This window comes from Juglans regia, chromosome 1 (assembly GCF_001411555.2).
Source record: "Juglans regia cultivar Chandler chromosome 1, Walnut 2.0, whole genome shotgun sequence".
NCBI lineage: Eukaryota > Viridiplantae > Streptophyta > Magnoliopsida > Fagales > Juglandaceae > Juglans > Juglans regia.
Window position 1 is genome coordinate 8,083,890 of NC_049901.1, and position 25,461 is coordinate 8,109,350.

At 39.9% G+C, this 25,461-nt stretch overlaps 1 protein-coding gene and 1 pseudogene across 1 annotated transcript; both read left to right on the plus strand.

Annotated features, from left to right (window-relative positions):
• The first annotated feature begins 584 nt into the window (after positions 1-584).
• LOC108987419 (F-box protein At5g07670-like) lies at positions 585-3,476 on the plus strand. The gene is made up of 2 exons (XM_018960335.2): positions 585-2,171; positions 2,830-3,476. The coding sequence occupies exons 1-2, from the start codon at positions 1,102-1,104 to the stop codon at positions 3,095-3,097; spliced, it is 1,338 nt and encodes a 445-aa protein (XP_018815880.1). The 5' UTR covers positions 585-1,101; the 3' UTR covers positions 3,098-3,476.
• On the plus strand, positions 3,142-25,347 carry LOC108987381 (annotated as a pseudogene).
• Positions 25,348-25,461: the final 114 nt, after the last annotated feature.

The window sequence follows — 25,461 nt, forward strand, 5'->3', positions numbered from 1 at the left end:
GTAAATTCCTTGCATTCTATTTGGAAAAAAAAAAAGTATAATTTATTATTAAAAAATAAATTTATTAATTTTTTTAAAAGTAGTATGCAAGACTTGCACATCTAAATTATACAAATCTTTTCCCTTTTATAAAGTAATATAATTGAAAATTTTAAGTTATAACAAATAGAAATGTTCTTTTTCATATTATACCTTATACCATCTTCGATAATATTTATTAATGTATTAAATAATGTTAAGTAGATTTATTAAAAATAATACATTTGAGATAAGAAATAATATTAGGAGATGATATTTACAATTATAAAATACGTAAGCGTCATTTTAAAAAAATAAATAAATATAAGATTTGTGTAAAAAAATTAAATTTTTAATAATAATTTTTTTTTCTTTTTAAAAGTAGCGCGAAGATGGTATATAGAACATTATTTATTTAATTAATCAATAAATTAACTTTTATTGAATAATCATGTATATTGCATTATTCAATAATATATTAATAAGAAATTTGTATTTCTGAAAACACCATTTGTAGGCCCCAAAATTCAAAATTTTCAAAGGAGTAAGGATAAAAACAAATGACTGGGAGATGTTCAAATCTCATTCCCCCACCGCTTCCATTGCCTTCCGTCGGCGCTCAAGTCTTCGCGCACGCACACAGAACTTGTTCATGGAAGAAGAAACAAGTTGAAGAAAAACATATCCGCAGAGAAACAGAAGAGGGAGGGGGAGAAAGAGAGAGAGTGAGAGAATCGAGGGTCCGTGAAAGAAAATCTTGGGGGTGAAAGAAAATTGGAAGAAGAGAAGCTGGTTCAGAAAGAAAGTAAGAGGTAGTGAAAAGAGACTTCTTGTGAGAAAAAGATTTTAGAGAGAGAGAGCGTGTTGGGGCTGGGGGCTGGGGATGTGAATTTAGAAGCAGAGAAGAGCCAGAGAAAGGGAGAAAGTTCGTCTTTTGAATTTAAGAATCTGGAAGAAACGATATCGTTATCTGCGGAGAAACCTGAAATCCCTAGCCCCCCAACTGTGAAGAAGCGGTCTACAACTTGGTCCGACCTCTGGCTCAAGAACACCAAGAAGTCTCTCAAGCATGTGGTGTTGACCATGCAGCTACAGTCCCTCTCTTCCCCCACCATCAATTCCCCCCAAATCTCCAAAACCCTAACCCCCAGTTTATCCAAATCAGACCCCACCCTCCTCCTCCCCGACCCACTCCTCCTCAAAATCCTCGCCGAACTCCCTGATTCCCAGCGCAAACCCAACTCCCTCGTCTGCAAGCGCTGGCTTAACCTCCAAGGTCGCCTTGTCCGCTCCCTGAAGCTCTTGGATTGGCATTTTCTCGAGTCGGGTCGCTTGGTTTTTCGGTTCCCAAATCTGACCCATGTAGATTTGGTTTCTGGGTGTTTGGTTTCGCCCCGAAATTCGGGTATTCTGTTGAGCCATAGAGTTGTTTCGGTTCATATCGGATCCACGTTCTCCAAGACATGGAAGGTATGCGAAGATAGTCTGTTGCCTGCTGAGGTTATTGATATGGGGCTAAACGTGTTGGCAAGTGGTTGCCCCAATTTGCGCAAACTCGCGGTGATTGGCGCTAGTGAAGTGGGGCTGTTGAATGTGGCTGAGGAGTGCTCGACACTCCAAGAGTTGGAGTTGCATAAGTGTGGTGATGATGCATTGCGCAGCATTGCCGCGTGTACGAATTTGCAAGTCTTGAAGCTGGTTGGCAATGTGGATGGGTTTTTTAGTTCCGTGCTTTCGGATATTGGGTTAACAATATTGGCACGAGGGTGTAAGAGGTTGGTGACGCTCGAGCTTCATGGTTGTGAGGGGAGTTTTGATGGGATTAAGGCAATTGGGCAGTGTTGCCTAATGTTAGAGGAATTGACGATTTGTGATCATAGGATGGACAGTGGGTGGTTAGCGGGGCTCTCATATTGTGAAAATCTCAAGACTTTAAAGTTTCAGTCCTGTAAAGGGATCGATCCCAGTCCGGGGCCAGACGAGTATTTGGGCTGTTGCCCGGCTCTAGAACGGTTACATTTGCAGAAGTGTCAGTTGCGGGATAAGAATAGCCTGCGAGCGCTGTTTATGTTGTGTGGGGCTGTGAGGGAGATGGTTTTTCAGGACTGTTGGGGCTTGGATAACGAAATGTTCATCTTCGCTAGTACTTGCAGGTAATCGTTATTTGACCCTTGCTGATTTAAGTCTTTTTTATATATATATTTATGAGTTGTGCTGTAAAGAAGTCTCAATATGAAATATGAGGATAAAAAAATAAAATTACATGTTTTTAAGTGGGTGTGGTGTGGGGTTTATATTTAGAATTTTTCATATTTATTTTCACATTTCTGATATTGTTGTGTATAGTTATGATGTATAATTCAAGTTGAAATGTTGTCTATGCGTATTACTTTTTAATTCTAGTGTATATGCACGTAAAGCATGAGAACCATGGGATTCCTATGTTCTTTTCTTTTTTGCGCACCATGCTGATCACACATAGTAAGAATGATAGATGGGCTATTATGGTACCAACTTATGGCCATGGGCTCACCTGGAAATAGGAATAATTATGCTTAGGTTCTCCTCCATTGAAGTCCGTTATGCCAAATGAAGTGTTAATTATGTAGAAAAGGTAATGGCATATCTGCTTGACAGTCCACAACCGGTCCCAAAAAAAATTTCTGCTTGACGTTTCACAATCTATTGAATAGATCAATATATCATTAGAGAAGGTTCTGATGACTCGGAAGATGCTATCTCAAGGATTTGAATATCTGCAGGGAAATGTTCTTTGATGGGAAGATTAATGGGTCTTGCTTTTTCTAACAGGAGGGTAGAGTTCCTATCTTTGGACGGATGCTCATTGCTGACAACCGAAGGTCTGGCCTCTGTAATTCTTTCCTGGAAAGAACTTCGAAGACTTAGAGTCGTCTCCTGCAAGAATATAAAGGATAATGAAATTTCTCCTTCACTCTCAACCCTGTTTTCTGTTTTTAAAGAGTTGAAATGGAGGCCAGATACGAAGTCCCTTCTTCCATCGAGTCTTGTGGGGACCGGCATGGGAAAGAAAGGTGGTAAATTTTTCAAGAGGATGTGAGACATGAAGCTGATAACCGGAATCTGCAGCTTGATCTTACACAGATGATTCAGGCAAACATTGTTAAAGGAGTTGTGACAATGTACCAATATTCTGTAATCATTACATTAATTTAGATGGTTAGAATAGATATAGATGTTGACAAAGAAAAGATTGTAAACATCGGACATTTTGCCTGACCCACTTTCTCGGGGTTTCCCCCACCCACCACAATTTTGATTCAACAGGGCAGATTATCTAGGTCATGTTTTGACACTGTTCAGTCAATAATACTCGAGCATGCTTGTAACGTTTATGGCTTGCTGCAGTTCATTATCTATCCAGGTGGCTTTTTAAGCATGCCAGACTTACGCACTCTGAAACAATATTTTTAAATCAATCTTGAGATTGGTTTTTGGAGATTCATTGCCCTTTAATGCAGCTAACTGATGCTGCACTTGAGTTACATTGCCACGTTGCCAATGCGCTGAAGTTAAGAAAAGCTGCTTTGCTAGAATATTTGTCAAGATAATGAGGTAGGCAATATGACGGACAGAACACTGCAAGTGCAAACTGTCTTCTTTTTGAACATGATTCATTCAGTACAACAGGAACCATAATCTGTTCCCACGGTGTTTTCTAATCATCACCCGGCTGATTGAAAGTATCTTTATCTTTTGTTTTTTGTGTAGACAACGAACGAAGGAAATGTCCATCAAACCCTCGTTATGAACACGTACTGAAACAAAGTAAACTTGAAAATTTTCATTTTCATGAGTATAAAATTCCTGACGTAAAGTTTGCTTTTGCTTTTTGGCTTTTACTGTAACTCCGTTGTCGTTGAGGTGGCAAAACCATAGTAGTATAAACTTTGAAGTGGAACGAGAGGAACGAGAGGGCGAGCAAGCGACACAGAGCGAGAGAGAACCTTTTCCTGTTCTCCGAGTGATAGAAAGAGAGTGATGAAGGAGAAGGAAGTGGCAGTTTCAAGCCCTAAAAGCGGGAAAGATACCGAGAAAGATTTACCGTACCAACCTTCAGTCTCTCTTCCCGAAATGCTTCCTCCAAATACGACTTCGTCAAGGTTTTCTTTTCCTTTTATTCCTGGGAAAACTATGAAATCGTTAATTCTTTTTTTTTTCTTCTTCTTATACCCCATGCAATTAATCGTATTCGGTGCAGTTGGGTTGATCTTTCTTGTTTCCGTACTTTCTTTGCAAGCAGTCAGAAACTAGTTTTGTTAATTTGATGATTGTTTTATGTACTATTTTAGTCCTTAAAATAGTGTTTTTTTTTTTTTTTTCAAACTTCCTTGCGTTTCTTTTTGTTATAGGTAAAGGTTTGGTTGGGTGAAAATGCTGATCACTATTACGTTCTATCCAGATTCTTGCTCATCAGAATGCTAACTGTCACTAAGGTCTAAATTCACGCCCAAGTCAATCATTTTTGTATTTTTTTTTTTTACAGATTGCTTAGTTTTGGTTCCAAAGTCCATGTATGGATCTTAATTTTCTGATAGTCCTTATTTTATTTTGCTTATAATATTTAATGTTTTAGCATCAAGTTGGAGGAAATGAATATCACATCATGTTTATAGTGAGCTTGTTGCAATAAACGTGCCTCGTTTATTTCACATCAACATGATTAAGCGACACGTAGTATTCGTTGCCCTTTTCTGTTGGGATAGTTATGCCTGCTGTTTGCAGATACCAAATCATGTAGCTATTAAAATTGCTCTCCAGCTCAAGAAGCTGTTCATAGACAACAGCCTTCTAGATATGTATGTCATCTTTACTTCTTTATTTTATCTATATTCTTTTATCCAGATTTAGTTAAGAGTTTCACTTGCATGCTTGTATCATATTTCAGCTCTCAGTCAGATTTGGAAGCTAATCTGTTTTAAGGTATGCCGTGTGTACAAGTTAACCACATTCCTACATTTAAGGGTTTTGTTTCCCTTATGATACTCGGTTTTGTTATTCTGGTAAATATTTCCTTGTATGTGGGAATCTAAATGACATTTCACTGTTACTTTTTTGGTAGTAAGCTCACTGATAGGTGAAGTCATAAGTGTGCAACTTAGAAGTGAAGGTCTTAGGACATTTTTTTTTTATATAAGTAATAAGAGAATTTTTATTACCAATAAATAGGCATAGCCCAAGTACCCAGGAAGTATACAAGAGAAAACACTTAAATACAAGCTAGAAACTAGAAAAGGCTAAAAGGAAATCATGAAGATTATCTCCGTTCCATACAAGAGCCTTAGCCCAAATACACAAAGTACTAAAGAAAAACTCCCCAAGTTCTCCCATCGAACGTTCTCTATCTTCAAAGCACCGTCCATTCCTTTCCAACCATAAGCACCACATCAAACACGAGGTGATCATCTTCCATATGGCAACAATATGATGTCTCCCCTTAAAACCTTGCCAACATGCAAAAAGATCCACCACTTGACACAAATGCATTTCCAGGGGTATTTATTGACACAATGACAGGTTAATGCCTTATAAAAGGAGCTAACCGAAAAATCTAGAACTTCCAGCATGGATCCACAGCAGACTATCCTCCTTCATCGAACATTTTTTTTTTTTATAAGTAAACAATTATATTGATAAGAATAAGCATAGTTCAAGTACACAAGATGATATACAAAAGGTTACACCTAATTAGAGAGAAGTAATAGAAACAAAAAAATCATGAAAGGCCATGAAAATCTATAGTTGTGGCCCAAAGAAAAAGAGTGCTAATAAAAAATAATCTGAGTTCTACTACTAAATGCTCATTGTCTTCAAATGTTTGGTCATTTCGCTCCTTCCACAGGCACCACATGATACAAATCGGGACCATTTTCCACACCGCTGCGATTTGTGGGAGACCTCGTAGATTTATCCAGCTGGCCATGAGCTCTGTCACTGAGGCTGGCATAACCCAAACTAAGTCTATTCTATTAAACACTTCATTCCATAACGTTCCAGCCATCTCATAATGCAACAGTAAATGATCAACAGTTTCACCATTTTTCCGACACACGCAATAGCAATCTACTATAATCACCTTACGTCTTCTTAGATTATCCATCGTCAAGATCTTATGTAAAGCTGTTGTCCATACAAAAAATGCCGCTTTGGGAGGCGCCTTGTCTCTCCATATCCTTCTCCATGGGAATTCCGTATTCTGTGGTTGTGTAAGAAACATATAGAAAGAGCAGACTAAGAATGTACCTTTGCCAGCGGTAATCCACCACATCTTGTTTGCTCCTTGGATTCTTGGCCTCATAGAGTATAGAAGAGCAAAGAACTCATCAATGCTGCCAACTTCCCAATCGTGGGCGGCTCTAGTGAAATTCACGTTCCACTAGACTAGGTCCCCAAATAACTCCTTACAATCGGCCACTGATGTATCTTTCTCACCTGCAATCCTAAAGACTGCTGGAAAAGAATCCTTTAAGGCTTGGTCTCCACACCATAGATCAGTCTAGAATTTTAATCTAGATCCATTGCCCAACACCATTCTAGTATGTCGATTAAAGATCCCCCACCCCCTTCAAATGTGTTTCCAAACTCCCACTCCATAAATCCCGTGAATCTCCCTAGTGCACCATCCCCTCCACATGCCTCCATATTTGCAATTGATCACTAACTTCCATATGGCTTCCGGTTCAGTATTATATATCCATCGCCACTTGCAAAGCTTGATTGAAGATTCTCAAATCTCTAATGCCCAACCCACCTGAAGAGACTGGAGAACATACCTTATCCCACCTGACTAGATGATATTTGAATTCTTCTCCTATCCCACCCTAAAGAAAGTTGTGATACAGCTTCTCAAGATGGTTCGCCACACTTCCTGAAATTGGGAATACAGATAAAAAATACGTTGGTAGATTTGAAAAAGTACTTTTGATAAGGGTGATCCTACCGCATTTCGAGACATATAATCTCTTCCAACCTGCCAATCTGGGTTCAATCTTCTCCACCACTGTATCCCAAATCGATATAGATCTTGCAACTGCCCCCAAAGGAAGACCAAGGTAATTCATGGAAAGCGAGGAAACCTTACATCCAAGGATACTAGCCAACTGCCTGATGTTACGAACATTGCTCACCGGCACCAATTCTGATTTATCAAAGTTCACTTTCAAGTTGGATATTGCTTCAAAACAAAGTAATAATGCCCTCAATGTTCGAGCTTGGTTTCGTTTTTCCTCACAAAAAATAAGTGAATTATCTGCAAACAATAAATGAGATAGGCTAATAGTGCCCCTATTAAGACCACCCACCGATAATCCCTTAATAAAGCCACTATTCACCAAGGCTAGAATCATTTTGCTAAGTGCCTCCATGACAAGAACGAATAAGAGTAGGGACAAAGCATCTCCTTGTCTTAGGCCCCGAGAACTATTAAAGTAACCATTTGGGCAACCATTCACCAATACAGAAAACCTTACCGTAGAAATACACCATCTAATCCACGAACACCATTTCTTCCCAACACCGCACCTCCCAAGCACATATAGTCAAAACTCCCAGTTTACATGATTATACGCCTTCTCCATATCTAACTTGCATAGGATTCCCAGTTGGCCAGATTTTAGCCTACTATCTAGGCATTCATTAGCAATGAGAACTGAATCTATAATTTGCCTATCTTTAACAAAAGCATTTTGGGGTTTTGTTATGATCCTCCCTAAAACCTCTCCTAGACAATTGGCATGTACCTTAGAAATAATCTCATATATCCTATTCACAAGGCTAATAGGCGGGAAATCCTTCACCTTGGAAGCCCCAATCTTTTTAGGAATGAGAGCTATAAATGTGGCATTAAGCTCTTCTCAAATTTCCCGACAAAAAAGAATTCTTGGAACACTTTCATTAAATCTGCCCTCACCACATCCCAACAAGTTTGAAAAAATCACATAGAAAAGCCGTCGGGGCCAGGTGCTTTATCTTTGACCATTCTCTTTATCACGGTGTGGACCTTTAACTCCTCAAAAAGCCACTCCAACCACAAAACGTGTTGTGGATCTATGGACTCAAAGGCTAGTCCATCGAGTGTTGGCCGCCATCCCACCTGTTCAGAAAGTAAGTGTTCATAAAATCCCACAACATGCTCCCTAATTACCGGAGCTTCCATACATTCCACTCCGTCTATTTTCAACATCTCAATAGTATTAGTTCTCCTATGGGAGTTGGCCACTCTATAAAAGAACTTTGTGTTGCGGTCCTTTCTTTCAACCATAAAGCTCTTGATTTTTTACGCCAAGAGATCTCCTCCAATAACACCACCCTTTCTAATTCTGCCTTTAACTCAGCCTTCCTAGATGCTTCCTCCATAGAAAGAACCCGCCCCTCTTGTGTCCTCTCTACCTCCTGAAGCTCCTCTATCATAGCCTTTTTACGATCTCCTACATCACCATAAGCGTGAATATTCCATAGCTTTAAATCATTTTTTAGAACTTTCAGTTTACCAGAAAAAATGAAGCTAGGAGTGCCATTAAACAGATAAGAATCCCACCATTGCCTAACCCTCTCCTCAAAACTTTCAGGTTTCAGCCACATATTTTCAAACTTGAAATACCAACGCCCACCTTGAATACCTCCGCAATATAATAATAATGAAAAATGATCTGAACATAGACGAGGCAACCTCTTTTGACAAAACTCCGGATGATGAGTTTTCCATTCTAATGATATTAAAAATCTGTCCAATCTAGACCACGTATGATTATTGGACCAAGTATAAGTACCACCCATGAGAGGAATATCCATCAAACCCAAGTCAAATATACATTCCAAAAATTCTGTCATCGCTGGTTGAATTCTGCTGTCACCGGAACGTTCACTAGGAAATCTTGTAATATTAAAATTACCACCTATGCACCATGGAAAATTCCATCAGCTATGAATTCGAGCAAGTTCTTCCCATAACATTCTTCTACTGCTGTCTACATTCGGCCCATAAATACCAGCAAAAGCCCATAAATAATTATCATCAACATTCCTAAAGGAACATGCCACAATATACTCCCCAATAAATTCTTCCATTTTCTCCACCACTCTTATATCCCACATCACTAAAACACCTCTTGAGGCCCCGTAAGAAGCAAGATAAGCCCAACCCACATAAGTACAACTCCATAAGCTCCTAACAATTATCCTGGGAATAAATTTTAATTTAGTTTCCTATAAGCACATTATGTCTGCCTTCCATTCACAAAGCATTTTTTTTACCCGAAGGTGTTTATTTGCCTCGTTGAGCCCTCGGACATTACAAGAAACAATCTTGGGCTTCATAAAACTAAGCTAACCCCCGCCCTTTAGCTCTTTCTCTACTTGAACTTGAACTGCCCTCATAGTTTAGGGACCAAGTTAGCCTCTTTAACTCTCTTTGTTTTTTAGAATCTGACTTCTTCGACTAGCCAAGTCCAACTTCAATGGTTGTTAATAAAGCCATGAATTGTTCCTCAAAACCCTCACATTCGATTCCAACACAATGCTAGATCTCGTTTACTTTATTCAGCACCCAATTAGAGACATTATCCTGGTCTAGTAGTAGGTATTTTAATGGTATCGGCAAAAAAAAGTTCATCTCATCTCTAAATGTCCACTGAGTCTTCATCGGCATGGCAAGATTTTCCACTAGGCAGATAAATCTTTCATCCCCCTCGTAATGATCATTTGCAACAACTAGCAGCCGAGAAGACCCCACATCTTCCCCCTATCACTTTCTGCATCTGAAAATAGCACTCAAGCTACTTCCAAAGGTTGAAAAATAGTCATCGACACTGTACTGGAGAGGAGGCTCAACCCCTCTGTCCGTCGGCGATGTCTGTCCAAGAGTGGGCTAAGTATCGACACTCAGCTCTGCTACAACAATGATAACTCCAACAGCCTTGTCTCCGGCAACTTCTAAGTCTTCCCGTGACGTTATCTCCGTCGACACCACTTGCTGGAACACTGACGCCACCTTCTCAGCCGACATCGAGGTCTGCTTCGACGTCTCCCCTTGTTGCTTCCCGCCAGTGGATGGGCCAACATCTCCTCCCACTCTCACTCTCCACACAAGCTGGGCTTCACGGGCTAACGAGAATTTCTCTTTTCCCTTGAGAAGCCCTGTGGGCTTTAGCCCATTATCCCTAGCCTTCGCTAGCCCAAACAGACCCTAGCATCTACACTGACCAATTGCCTCGTTGGCCCCATCCCCCCTCTTGGTCTAGGCCCTCGCCCCTGTCCATTTCCCCTCTCAATGCACCATATTAATAAAGAGACTTGCTCCTGCAGAGCCTTCAACTGCTCTTGCATTTCTTGTAAAGTTCTATGCACACTAGAATTTGACAAGCTGAAAAAGGACTGGCCACCACCTCCTTCCCTCTACAGACATGTTGTTCTAGTAAGCTGATGTGACGCGTTTGTTTTCTGACCATTGCTACTGTCAGCCCTACCGCCTGTAGCTCCACCTCTGGGGTGTTCCCTAGTCTGCGCCGGCACCTTCGCCTGCACCATCGCCTCCTTAAAAGATCGAGGCTGCATACTTGACCTCACCTTCGGCAGCCTCTGTGAACCTCCTCCCCTGTTAATCTCAGTTTTTTCTTCCAGAGAGATCTCTCCCAGCGCAGCAGCCATATTCCTCCAACCCCTCTCTTCCATATCTTTAGGGATGAAGATGTAGTTATGTCTTCCACGTCCACCATATTCCACCAGCACCATAAACCTTCCTCGGGCATTTGTGCACCTCTGTGCTATAAAGCTTCTATCACCCTCCCTTTTCATTGCATACAGCTCCTTCATCCCACTTCTCAGGCTTTCCTCCAAGGTTTTGATGAACCATTGCACCACAACTTTCCCAAGTCTTAACTCCTTCATTACCCTCCTGCTCCTCTCTATGATGAGCACCGAGCCTCCCTCCTTCATAAGAACAAAGACTTTTGATTCAATGACTAATCTTAATGGACCCCCCATGATCAGCAACTAAAATCCTATGCGTTCTAAACAACCTGAGAACACCCCACACTCCTCATCGACAGATGAATGTACAGAGAGAACTCTCACTTTTAATTAAAAATCAATTCCCTGAACAATCTTCATATCATATAATCTTCCAAAAAAATTATTGACTACATTCACTTCCCAATCATGCATATCTCTAATAAAATTGACATTCCACTGAAGATTATTAATTACAAAAAAGTAAAGGAATCAGCCACTGCAGCTTCTTGATCTCTAGCAATCCTAAAAAGGGAGGGATAAACATTCTTTAGAGCTGAATCCCCACACCAAATATCATGCCTAAAAATTAATCCTTGTCCCATCCCCCACCTTATATTTAAAATGATTGACAAATTCCCCCCATGATATTTGGTGATAAGTTGTAATATAACCTTTTCTTTTAAGTGTTAAGTTGTTAAGAGCTGACAATATGAAATTCATGCTACTTTGAGCGCATATGAGATACCCGAGTTACTTTTACGCTATGGGATTTGCTCCCTTCCTAGAATTGCTAGTGGTAGTGAGCCATTATGTTGTTTCTTACTTTTCTTTCCATTATTTTAGGATTGGAGAATTGAAATGTTATGTATTATTAGTTGGATTATACTTTCTTCGTTAAAATGAAAGTCATATGGTTCGTTCCATAACTAGGTCACAATTTCCTAAAGTTTGTTTAAGTAAAAAATCCTAAGTGGTGCTCACTGTAAGAAGTTGTGTGGACATTCAGTTCTTTCTTCTGCTTGCAGCAGTGATTTAGGTTGTATGTGATAGTGGTCTCATCTTACCTATGAAGCAAAGATGCCCCACCTATGCTCAGTGTGTTTTATCTCTTCGCTTGACCATGTTGGGTTTGAGTCAAATGCTATGTGGTATTTGCCTCTCATCGTGTTTGAGTTTCCTGAAATGAAATTCGTATCTGTTGCAATATGCTCTTCCCCCATTTATGATAAATTAGTATTGTTATTGCCTCCATTAAGTTCAGTACCATTATTATTTTGATTGTTCTCCTCATAGTTGCCCTCCAAGGGTTTTTAGTGTTCAGGTTTTAGAATTGAATTTTGATTTTGATTGATCTCAACTAGTTGTGGCAAAATGGGCCTTTTCTTAGGCGAGGGAGCATTTAGTTGAAATGTTCATGTATCATGATTGTGTTGGATTTAACTGAAGTTACGAGAGAAATAAATTATTTTTCCTACATATTGGCTTACATACGTGAGTATTCTAACAATAGTTGATGTGCAGCTGATGGAGCGGTGAGGTTATGGGGAAGAGTACATTAGTCGATACAAGATGATGACCAGGTCAGTGAGCATTCTTTGACTACAGCTCTGAATCTTTTCCAGATTTAAGTTGTCTTTTGCTTGGTGTTCTCTTCACAGTTAGCTGTTGCATGGTACTGTTCATGCCTTCTTATTTTTCATAAAAATTTATGCGTTCTCTGCTGATTCATTTATTGATAATTTTATTTCTCATCATTTGTGTTTGTTGGTTTGATGTTTGTAGTTGATCTTATTAACTGGCTATTTGCAACATGCAGATTTTTCCTGCAGGATAGGGGTTAGCCATGTGCTATATTATAAGGGAAGTGAGCTTTTCAAGTTGACTCTTAGGGTTGGGTTGGAGATTCTTTTGGATAATTTTGGGCTTTGCCACAGTTAGGCTTAGGGACAAGGTGGCATAGGTTTTGGTCACAGACATAAGCAACCAGCGTGAAATGTGGCAGTGTTATAATGCAGTGGTGTGCTTGGTTAGAGAAGGGTGGTCCATTGAGGGAGTTGAACATTCTTTCTTAATCAAAAGTCATATTTTCTAAGTGCCCTTTTTGCTAGGTTGTCAGTCATCCTGTTTCTTGATCTTATGGTTCTTTGCATCTTGATTTTCTCACTTGCTTGTATTTTCTCTTACATACTTGATGTTTTCTGGGGTTGTCACTCATCATTCTTTTTAATTTCAAGTTTAATATTAATTTAAAATTTCAAAAATTGCCACTATTGTGCTGTATTGTAATGTCGTTTTTTGTCACCACTTTCAGATTTCACCATCAAAGGGTACCTCTTGTAATTCTTGTATGTGGAACTGCCTGTGTCGGAAAGTCTACCATCGCTACCCAACTGGCACAAAGGCTAAATTTTCCAAATGTCCTACAGGTCCTACCTTATATCTTTAGATATTCTTTGACGGAGTTTCTTGATCGGAGGCTTCTGTGACTGTGATTGTTAATACAAGCAGAAGCCCTCTCTCTCTCTCTCTCTCTCTCTCTCTCTCTCCCTTCTTTTCTACCCCTATGGGAGCTCACCCAAAAACTATCTTGTGTCAAACCTGAAACTTAATGGGAGCAGAAAAAGCTTAGGACTTGCTACTTATCAGCAACTTCTGCTTTTCGTTGGTTGTGGGCCAGGACACCTGTCTTGGTTCTTTCCTGTTTGTAGCTTAGCTACAATTAATGAAAGCTTTATATTACTAGAAGATGGTTTATCCTGTAGAGGTGGTGATTGAATCTAAATGTTTTATCTTGTCTAAGACTGGGGGTGGCATGCTGAGAGTCATCGAAAGAAACTGGAAGTCAGAACATGTGGTTCTGTTTGGCCCATCTTCAGTGCAGTGGCTTGGGAAGGTGTTTGAGGAGAGTTTGGAAGGTGGAAGAAAGGAGGTTTATTCAGCAACTAGAGAAGGATACTGTAGTATTACTGCCCAGTGATGCTCTAATCATCGAGGTAGATATATTGAAGTTGCTGAGTATAACCAGGGGGGGAGAAGAAATGTCTTGTGCATTCCAGAAGGGGAGAATGGTTGGGGGTGGAGGAAGATGCGAGAGATGCTGCTTGAGCCGAGGATGGTGCTTCGGGGTGGAGGACAGTGGGATGCTGTCAAGGGGGGGATGAGACACCAAGCTAGGACGTACAAGGAGGTGCTGGCTTCGACGTTGCCGAAAGGGGGGAGGAAGGGAGAAGGTGATGGGAGGGGTTCTGTCAGGGTAGGTGGGCGACGTGAAGCTCTGTCGAAGCAGTATGGCGTGATGAGCAACTCACATGGCAGTAGTTGTGCGTCATGTCAAGAGGTAAGGGATGTACGTAGGACGTTGCAGGAGGTGCAAGGACAGTTACGCATGCTGCAGAAGGACATGTCCGACGTTTTAGAGGCTGTCGTTCTGTTTAAGGAAAGGGATGAAATGGCGAATTTAAAAGGCAAAGGGAAGGTTTCGGGTGATGGTTTTCAAGTGGGTAAGGGCCGGGGCTTGTGGAGGCAGAAGGGTGGGTTTCCTAAGGCAAGTCCTAAGGTTTTGTCGGGCTTCATACCTGATGGGGCTGGGTCATCTAAGGCCATGGAGAAGGCCTCATCGTGTTTGCGCCCAAGTGATGGGGCTGGGCCTGGGCCGGTAGGCCCATGTGTTGGATCTGGGTTCGGGGCGAACCCAAAGTCCACGGAAGGTTCACGAGTCTTCGTGAGCCCCAAACCCGTAAGCTCCAAACTCGTCGAGTTTCAGAGTCTTGGTTTCGTGCCGGAAAGTGTGCCGGCGCCGGAAGATCAGGTGGAGGTGACACAGACGGCGCCGACAGAGGAGACGGGGGTCGCCGGTGATGGGCCGCCGTCGAGTTGTGCGCAAAATGCGCTGGTGAAGTTCGGATCGAGTTTCTCTCCCCTAAAGGAAGCTCAGACGACACCGATGGTTGGAGGGGATGAAGGCCTTGCTCCGGCGAACGTTTCTGTCAAAGGGTATGATGATTTTGAGGTGGCTGAGGAGGAGGATGATTCGGTTGATCTCATGCACTCGGTGGAGAACGAGTTGTTTCTCCCTGAGTCGTGCGACCAGATTCTGAATTCGGTGGAGGATGATTTTTCTTCTCTCAGGCGTGTGATCAGGTGGTGTTGGAAGGGATTCCGGTGGGTGAAGAGTTCCAGAATTTTCAGATTGATAGGAGGGGCATTCCTACTCCATTAAACTACTGCTATCCAACCCAAGCCTCAGACTGGGTCATTAATAAGGTGAAAGAGATTCAACATTACGTGGGGATTAATTGTGAAGGGTATGAAGAGCAGTTCATAGCATTGTTAGCGGCTATGGAAGCGGGACATCAACAAAAAAGGAAAGGGGATTCGAAGAAGAATCGGGAACTGAAAAAATTGGCGTGGTCGATGAATTCAGAGGGAAGTTCCAGTAGGAATAGGGTAAAAGGGAAGGGGCTGGCTGTTCCCAAATGAAGCCTAAGATTGTGTCTTGGAATGTGCGTGGGCTTAACGAGGTAGATAAGCGCCACCGGGTTCGACACTTGCTTCGTGAGTGGAAAGCAGACATTGTGTGTTTACAGGAGACGAAGCTAAAAATGATTGATAGAAAGATGGTGCGAAGTTTATGGAGTGGGGCTCATGTGGATTGTGTTTACTTGGCCTCTATAGGGGCATCTGGAGGAATTGTAGTAATGTGGGATAAGAGGGTGGTGGAAAAAGTGGAGGAATATATAGGGATTTATACGGTAGCGTGCTCCTTTAAAAGTGTGTTCGATAATTTCTTATGGGCTTTTGCAGGTGTCTATGGTCCAAATCTAGATGCTGACAGAGGTTTTTTGTGGGATGAACTAGCAGGGGTACATAGTTGGTGGGATCTTCCGTGGTGTATTGGGGGTGATTTCAATGTTGTGAGATTTCCAAGTGAAAGCTTCAGAAGAAGAAGAGTGAGGCCTACAAGTGTGGAGTTCTCAGAGTGTATTTTTTATTTGAATTTGATAGACCTTCCTCTCGCAGGGGGCCATGCCACATGGTCAAACAACCGGACTTGGTCTCGCTTGGATCGCTTTCTTATTTCCCCTGAGTGGGAAAGTCATTTTCCTGATGTGTGTCAAAAGCGGTTGGTACGTTTAAATTCTGATCATTGGCCTATTTTACTAGACTGTGGTGGTATTCATAGTGGGAGACGATACTTCAAGTTCGAGAACATGTGGCTGAAATCAGAGGGTTTTGTGGAGAGGGTTAAGCAATGGTGGATTTCTTATCAGTTCAATGGAACGTCTAGTTTCATTTTTGCGAACAAGCTGAAGGCATTAAAGAGAGACCTGAAGGAGTGGAATAAACAGTCGTTTGGAGACATAAGGGAGAACAAGAATATCAAGTGGCTGGAGATTCAAGAGTTAGATAGACTTCAAGAGGTGAGGCCACTTTTTGAGGAGGAACAATTACAAAAAACTGTGTTGGTTGCAGATCTTGAGAGAATTATTTTGCAAGAAGAAATGTCTTGGCGTCAAAAGTCAAGAGCATTATGGTTAAGGGAAGGGGATCGGAGTACGAAGTTTTTCCATAGCATTGCAAACTCGCATAGAAGAAACAATAATATAGAGGTTTTGAAAATTGAGGGGATGGAGTGTAGGGATGAGGAAGTTATCAAAGAACATGTTACTGATGTCTTTGAGAAGCTCCTTACCGAGCCAGTGGGATGGAGGCCTACTCTTGATGGGTTGGTTTTTGACACCATTGAGAGGGGGGATGTAGCTAGGATGGAGAGGGTTTTTGAAGAGGTCGAGGTGTATGAGGTGGTAAGGAAGATGGTGAAAGACAAGGCCCCCGGACCAGATGGTTTCTCTATGGGGTTTTTCCAAGATTGTTGGGAGGTGATAAAAGATGATCTTATGAAGGTGTTTCAGGAGTTGTACTCGGTTGGAAAATTTGAGAAAAGCCTTAACACCACTCTCCTTGCTTTAATACCTAAAAAGGTGGGGGCAAGTGAGATTGCAGATTATCGGCCTATTAGTCTAGTGAATGGAGTTTATAAGATTATTTCTAAAGTACTAGCTAATCGGTTGAGTGTGGTGTTGGGGAAGATTGTTACCAAGCCTCAAAATGCTTTTGTAAAGGGTAGACAGATTCTGGATGCAGTTCTTATTGCTAATGAATGTTTAGACAGTAAATTGAAGGATAGTAGTTCAGGGATTCTGTGTAAGTTAGATATGGAGAAGGCGTATGATCATGTTAATTGGGATTTTCTTCTATATCTACTGGATAGGTGTGGTTTTGGGGAGAGGTGGAGGTCATGGATTAGTTGGTGTATTTCCACAGCAAGATTCTCTGTATTGATCAATGGCAGCCCAGAAGGTTTTTTTGCGAGCTCTCGGGGCTTGAGACAAGGGGATCCGCTTTCTCCCCTACTTTTTGTCCTTGTGATGGAGGCACTAAGCAGGATGATCTCGGCTTTGGTAAATAACGGTTTTGTAAGTGGTTTTCAGGTTGGATCCTTGAGTAGGGGTATTACTACTATCTCTCGTTTGTTATTTGCAGACGATACGCTTATTATGTGTGACGCCAATTCTGACCAGTTGAGGGCTGTGAAGGCGTTGCTTCTTTGTTTCGAAGCAGTATCTGGCTTAAAAGTGAACTATGATAAATCCGAGGTGGTGCCGATTGGGGAAGTCCAGAATGTCCAAGAGTTAGCAGGGATATTGGGTTGTAAGATAGCGTCTCTTCCTATGATGTACTTGGGACTACCGTTGGGTATAAACTCGAGGTCTTGCTCGATATGGGATACGGTGATTGAAAAAATAGAAAGGAGATTGGCAGGTTGGAAGAGAATGTACTTGTCAAAAGGGGGCCGGATCACGTTGATTAAGAGTACACTTTCTAACCTACCCATATACTTCTTATCCTTATTCCCTATACCGGCTAGTGTGGCTAGTAGAATTGAGAAGCTACAAAGAGATTTTCTGTGGGGTGGTTTAGGAGAGGAATTTAAATTTCATTTAGTCAAGTGGGAAAAAGTCTGCCGTCCTATTTCTAGTGGCGGATTGGGTATCAGAAACTTGAGATTGTTCAATCGGGCGTTGCTTGGGAAATGGTTGTGGCGTTATACTAAAGAACCGGATGCCTTATGGAAAGTAGTGATTGAGATGAAGTATGGTAGATTAGGGGAGGGTTGGTGTACTAGAGAAGTTAGAGGCACCTATGGAGTAGGGCTATGGAAACATATAAGAAGAGGGTGAGAGGCATTTCATCATCACACTCGGCTTCAGCTGGGTACGGGGTCCAGGATCAGATTTTGGAAGGATGTTTGGTGTGGTAACAACGCCCTTCAAGATTTGTTTCCTCTACTTTTCCTAATTGCAAGTGATAAAGATGCTACAGTGGCAGAGCTTATGGGAAGGGTGGATGGGAGTACACACTGGAATATCAACTTCATCCGGGCGGCACAAGACTGGGAGGTGGAGAGTTTTGTAGACTTGTATAGTCTGTTGTATTCTTGTCGTCCGAATATCTAGCAGGAAGATGGGTTGTGGTGGACTCCAGTGGGGAGAGGGGTATTCACAGTTAGATCCTTTTATAAGGTTCTCACACAAGAACCTGAGTCACATTTTCCTTGGAGAAGGCTTTGGAAGAACAAGACTCCACCCAAAGCCTCCTTTTTTGTATGGACAGCATCCTTAGGTAAGATTCTCACTACAGATAATCTGAGAAAGAGGAGGATAATCATTATAGATTGGTGCTGCATGTGTAAAAGCGAGGGTGAGTCGGTGAATCATTTACTTTTACATTGTGAGGTTGCTAGGTCTCTCTGGTATGAGGTGCTGAATAGAATGGATCTAGCGTGGGTGATGCCAGAATCTGTGGCGGAAATGTTGGCAAGCTGGACCTCTATTAGAGGTGTGCAACAGATCAAAGTGGTTTGGAAAATGATTCCGAATTGTATCATGTGGTGCTTGTGGAAGGAACGCAATGAGCGGACATTTGAAGACAAAGAGAGATCTTTGGCGGAGCTTAAAGTTTTCTTTTTTAGGACTCTTTGTACTTGGGCTATTGCTGTAGACTTCAATGGCATGAACTTTCATGATTTCTTAGTTTCTAACGTGCCTACGTAGATAAGGCTTATAGGCATTTGTAACTGGCACTTTGTGGCCTTTATTGAAATAATAATTCTTGTTTACCTATCAAAAAAAAAAAGATATTCTTTGACTGTGTAATTTCACTTAATGACTCCTTTTGGGTATGCCAATGACTTTTTACATTTGTGTTTTTAATTGTTACAGACTGATATGGTATATGAATTGCTGCGAACAGCAACAGAGTATGTCCTGAACTTATTTATCCTTTCCTACTCTTATTCAATGCATTTTCCTTTTCTATAGTAGAGGTTTATTGATCGGAACAATTCAGAACTCCATACACAGAAGAAAGAGGATCAATGGGGACATTTTCTTTCTTCAACTAAAATGATGTTTAGTGCACACCTGTAGAGGTTATGTAGTTGACCATCCTAAGAGTGTTTTGGGCTGGAAGACCACGACTGGGGAAGTACCAAGTGACATTGGTTTTAGTCTCTTTGCAGGCTTATGATGACAACGATTTTTATAGGAGCATCTTTATTTGGTTATTGTAGTTGGTGGATGGAAATGGGAGCAAATTACGCTCCTATTGTTTGGCATTTTAATTTACTGTGCCCAGATTTGGTGATGCCCTTTATTGATTTGACTTGGATTATTCCTTATGCACCAGATTCTGAGAATATAAATACCCTTGGGATACTTAGAGAAAGAAAGAAGCTTGCCATATCAGAGGACCACACCATCCATAAGCCCTTAGTTTTTGCACTTACTTTATTTCAATGATAGGTAGTAGGAATTTATCTGATTTTGGATTAATAGTGGATTTAATATTTCCCCTGGCCAATAAAGTAAGGTGTCATCACCGGTGGATGCTTTCTGAAATCGTAGGATCTCTTAATTGGTTATATTCATAGTTTACTGCCCTTGACAATTTCTTTGTCCGAGTCACTGAAATGACAGAGAGAAAGCAATGCTATAAAATTTAGGGGTGTAAATCGGTCCGGACTGAAAATTTTACACCCCTGCCTATAATACATTTATTGCATTCAAATGTGCAGCCTGTCAACACAAATATTACTCCCTTTGACAAATATTTTCTTCTTGTTTACGACGATTGATCACTGAAGCACAGGGAGTGTCTTTTACTTTTTATTTATTTATTTTTGGTACAAGTGATTTTTTATTAGCTAAATCTGAATGTTTATTATCCTTTCTCTGATTCAGTGCACCATTGTAATCTACTCCTGTATGGGCCTGAGACTTCAGCTCCTCCGAGGGGTTAATCACTGAATTTTGTAGAGTGCAGAATTGTTCGTAAAGGTAGTCATTCAGGTTTATTTTCAAGATGCCAAGGACTTCTCCAGATAAATAATTCAATGCCTTCCATAGTTCTTGAACTTCCTTTAGATAATCTTGATTTGATAATTATTCTTGCACTTCCATTGAGTTTCCCTCTTCTTTGTACACATTATATCTTGGTACTAGTAAGATTGTTTTGATATTTATCCATAGCGTTTGCTTGGTAGGCTTGGCTGGTGATTTGAAGAAGGCTATGAGAGATGGGAAGCCAATTATAATTGAGGTATGTTTTCTATTCTAATTGTGTGAATGTAAAACATTTACGCAGTTCATTTCTTCTTCCTCCACTCTAGTCTCTCCCCCTCGTGGTGTTTGGCCACGATTAGCATTTTTGTATGCGTATGCACTTGGAGTATTTTATATTACTAATCTACTGAACCAATTTCATTATTTTTAACCAATGGCTGGGAATTCATTTCGATCCTAGCATTTATTTGATGGATGATGAGAATAAAACCCTGGATAAGATGCAGCAAAAATCTAAAGAAGCTAGTTATGCCTCTGTGACATGTGATGATAGCACTGCAACCGTAGTAGAAAATCATTCTACTAGTGTTTGTGGAAGTAACGGTGAAAAGAGCAGCAGTCCCTGTCATGTGAGCTCAAAAGAAGGGATATCTACTGATCAGGTGAATGAAGCCTTGGGTACTCTGGAGTCAATCAATCTAGCAGGAAGTGTCTCTGGGAGCAAAGCTCAACTTACACTTTGGATTCTGCTGACATGTTTAAGATTCAGTAGATCTCTTCTGAGATTGCTAACAAGTGTTTACATATACTTGCATGACGAATAAGTGAAAAGAATTACTTGGAAGGTGCAAAGTTTTCTGATTGCTTTTCTGCTCACACAGGTGAAACTCTTAAAGATGCAGAGAAAGAAAGAAATACATTTGTTAGGAAGAAGTCTGGTTCTGAACCAATAACTATACCTATAGTTCTGAAGGTGGCTGAATTTGATCATGTGGTGTGGATGATCTTATGCAATTTTTTCATTTTAATTATACAAGAATAGACTTTCAGACAAGCTTCTCTGAAATGAGAATAAGAACAAGAATGAAGGAATATAAAATAAAGCTAAATATGCAGGCATTACTAGAGGAGTGGATCACGACCCGCACATTTAAGGATAAATATCTAGTCCAGGTACTAGTGATTGTTAAGTTTATAACTTTATATTGGTGTCATTGCCATGTATCTTCAACTTGTGGATCATGTTGGGTGATTAAGTAATATAGAGTGAATAAACTGCATAATTGGGTCTTTATATATTATGTTTTCGTTGTACTTATAAAAAAAATATATTATGTTTTGGTTGTCTGGACAAAATTCAAATTGAAAAGAGACGATGCTGAAGTAGATGTTTATCCCAAGCTCCCAGTTTTGACAAATCCACGGTGCCATGCTTTGGTAATGGCATTTCATGCACTGAATGTGTTCCCTACCATATAAGAAACATGGTTGACTATTCTCAGCATGAAATTACTTATGGGCAGGTATTATTTTTGGAATGGTAGACATACCTATTAATGACAAAAACATACCTATTAATGACAAAACAGGGCATATATTATATGTACAGAAACATTTATATGCATTGGAAATAATTTAGTCAAGAACTGGTTCAATAAGATTGATAAAGATGAATGAAAGCATGATTAGCCATACAAAGAAACGAGGGAAAAATATTGAAGAAAATTACAAGTCAAGGGGCAACGTGTTATTCATGATATCGAAGATAGTTAGGAGGTTCCAGTCAAAGACCATATCAAAATTTCTTGAACAAGTTTTTATGTGTACAAGGCTGTACGGTGCACATAACATTAAGATGATTAAATTGGCTTACATAATAATCAAATGCCTTCATTATGGTCTGCAATGTCTTTCAGGGAATTCAGGGGTCTTTTTGGCAGTTTAAGTTTATCTCTGATAAATTTAGAGTAGCATTTGGCTTCATATGTTGTTCAAAAAATTTAATCTTGGGAACTGGAAAAGGAAACTCATACAAGTTTTGGTTTGTCCACTGAATATGGGTGTCTTCTTGATCCAATCCTATATTTGTTCAACATGGATGCTAACTTCTCTTTTTTTCCCTTTTAATTTATATTTTATGAGATCCATATTATAGCATAATAAGCAGATTAAAATATAGTGCGAATTAAATGTGTTCAAATGCTGTTCCAGTTTTAGTCAACAATGCAGCTTGCCAACGTCTGGAACCTGCACATTTCTCCTTATTTCATTTGCTTTTACTTCTATAGTATTGTCTTGATTGTTTATTAATTAAAATAAAATCTCAGTTCGATTTCTTTGCTCGATTATCTATATATTCTTCTGCCTTTCTTTTTTTAAATCTTTTTCTTCCAAACACTTCATTTTTTTGCAGGACAAAGATAAGCTACTACCCAACTTAAAACTATTCAGGACTATCTTTGCTCATTCAAGTCACGGGTATGCCCGCTCATATTTGTTTCTTTTGGTTGATACGATGGAAGCAGGGCTGCCATTGTCTTGCATATTAGTAGTGATTAATAACTGGCTGAATTATGTCAAGGGGCCTTCAAATCAAAAAATTAAATGGTTTAGTTTGATGGGTTACTTTTACAGTAAATCTATTAATTCAGGTCTGACTATATAGCTAAAATCTGGGTTTGAGAGAGAAACAAACAAAGAACATCATATTCATTGAAACTTTCAGATTGGGAAGATTGAAGGATATCTTTAACATGGTTTTCTTTTAAGTTCTATGCACTGGTCCTTAAAGTGAGCAAAGGTCAACTTTCTGACTATTTAGCGATGGATGCCCCATCCAAGACAGATGAAGGCATCCAATTAATCAAATAGACAACAATAAGGACTACATCAGTCCAAACACGTTTGGGAACACACATGCAATAGAAGGGCTCGAGCCACTTCCGACAAATGATGATTTCTACGCTACACCACATCATTCCATTGTGGGGTGTGAACACAGGAGATTTGACTGATAATATCATTTTCAAACAAATATGCTGTAAAATGAGTAGATTTATACTTCGAAATTGTGAGAGAACAAAATGAGAATTTGAGTTCCAATTGGTTTTCTTTTTGTTACTAAAAAGGTAGAATGTAGAAAACACCTTATCATGTTTCGCAAAGAATGTTCTTGCAATTGCTTTGAATTTTAAGCATTGATATAAACTACTTACTGGATTTGAATGTGCCCACAACTCAAAACTTTACCTTTCTTTTAGCTTTAGGATTATGTATCATAGTTACTGGTGCAGGGATACCTTAACTTCATTACGTTTGTATTCACGAGTTTTAGAGTGCTGCCAACGATCTTGCTTATCAAGTTTTTTAATGTAGTTTATCATTTTCCCCTTAATTTAATTTAATTTTCTTGGAATAGGGTTTGGCTGTTGCTAATATATCAGCAACAACATTCCCACAAACACTGGATTGGCTACACAGTTATCTTCTTCAGGTACATGATAAGATGTCGGCTGGTCTGAAGACTGCAAGTTGACCCTAATCTCATGGTTGCATCAATATTATAAGATGCTGAGCTCTTCCGCTCATGACTGTTTTTAACCTGGAAGTTAGCCCAGCTGGCTGATCTGAAGCCAGTTTTTTGGTTTTATGCCTTCATCAAATGATTCAAAAGCTACTTTTGCTGGGATATGGGAATGATACATTAACTGTTTTTCTGATAGGACGAGTTATGACCGAGTCCAAATTTGATTTCTCCTGTCTTCACCCACCTATGAACTATATAAATCCTGAAACTAAAACATAGTGGGAAACAACTATGACCTAATTATAGCATCAAAAAAATCCAGGAAATGCTCAGAACGCTAGCAATTTTTTGGGAAAAGATCCTAAAAGGGTTTGATTTTGCGGTACTTTGTAAAGTCAAGTTTCAGGGGAATTGGCTTCATTGACTTCATTTTCAAATGTTAATTAGAGTAAAAGCTTCTTTCAAGGGAAACAATCCTACAACAGTTTCATTTCGCTAGCAAATTTTTGGGAAAAGATCCTAAAACAGTTGGCCTCATTCCTTCCCTTGATTATTGTTTTTGTGCTGTGCATTGAGCACAGGGCATTTCATCCGAGTCCAATGAAGATGGAAGCTGAAAGTTAGAACACATGCTCAGGTATTAAATGAACTCTCAATAGTTTTAACCCTTTTACTGTACGTGGATGATATGCTCTTTATTTGTGATTTTTTTTTCTTTTTCTTTTGTGAATCTCTTCTTAATGTACTGGTCTAGACCCTTTTTAAAAAAAGTTATATTTGCTTATCAAAAAAGACAACAGAGAAAGGTAGGATTACAGATGGAGAATGAAATGATGTTCAAAGACGCATGCCATTTTGAGCTTTTTAAATAATTAGGAGAGGGTGGAGGGAATTAAACTGCTCTTACCTTTCAAGCATATCTCTCTTATAGCTGTAAAAAAGTGATAACTAAAACTACATATTGTTGACTATAACGAAACTGAGTACTACTTACAGTTATTGCTTGCTTTCGCTTCTTATGTAATTTAACTTTCCTTCCCTTGTGTAGATAGCCATTGTAATAATATCATACAAATGGGATAGAACGAAATCCATAAGGGTTCTGGACACAATGATACTGGGAAAGCAGCTGAAAGTTGGAAGACCAAATCAATGAAATGAATGGAAAATAAAAAATAAAAAATTCACGGGAACCTTTCTCAAGCCCCTAGCAGGATGAAAATTTTCCTTGGTTAAATGAAGCTTTTTGCGAGTTGGGTCTGTCATCTTTTTAACTCCAATCTCATTTCAGTGACCAATTCCCAGCCTGTTATGATCCCCCAAAATCCAGCTGCCCAATTGTTTAGACTGGATCATGGCACGGGAGGGTATACATACAGAGCCCCACTAAATGGTTATATCTTTATGTTTGATGATATCGGCACCAGTCAATCGGTTCACCATTCGTGAAAAGGAGGAACTACCATGAAGTCTTAAGTGTAAGATATGTGCAGTGCATTGAACTCATGATCTTTTTCCTGATCATCCATCTGCTTTGCTTATAATGTAATTATTCTTTAAATGCATTCGATGTTCACCTTTGCAGATAAATAAAGGATACGATTGTTTTTGTTCTTGTTTTTCTTGTTATTGTTGAAGTAAAAAATGCTAACTTTCCCACTGCTCTTTATGTGCATTGAGAAGCCTGTGCCCTGATGCCTAGTTATGCCATCGATCTTCCCATAATTGAAACCTAATTACAAAGGT

Bases quoted from the DNA above. Each gene is read 5' to 3' on its own strand.
- LOC108987419 (XM_018960335.2), top strand. From the start codon at position 1,102: ATGCAGCTACAGTCCCTCTCTTCCCCCACCATCAATTCCCCCCAAATC. The intron at 2,172-2,829 runs GTAATCGTTATT...TTTTTCTAACAG, and splicing joins ATCTTCGCTAGTACTTGCAG to GAGGGTAGAGTTCCTATCTT.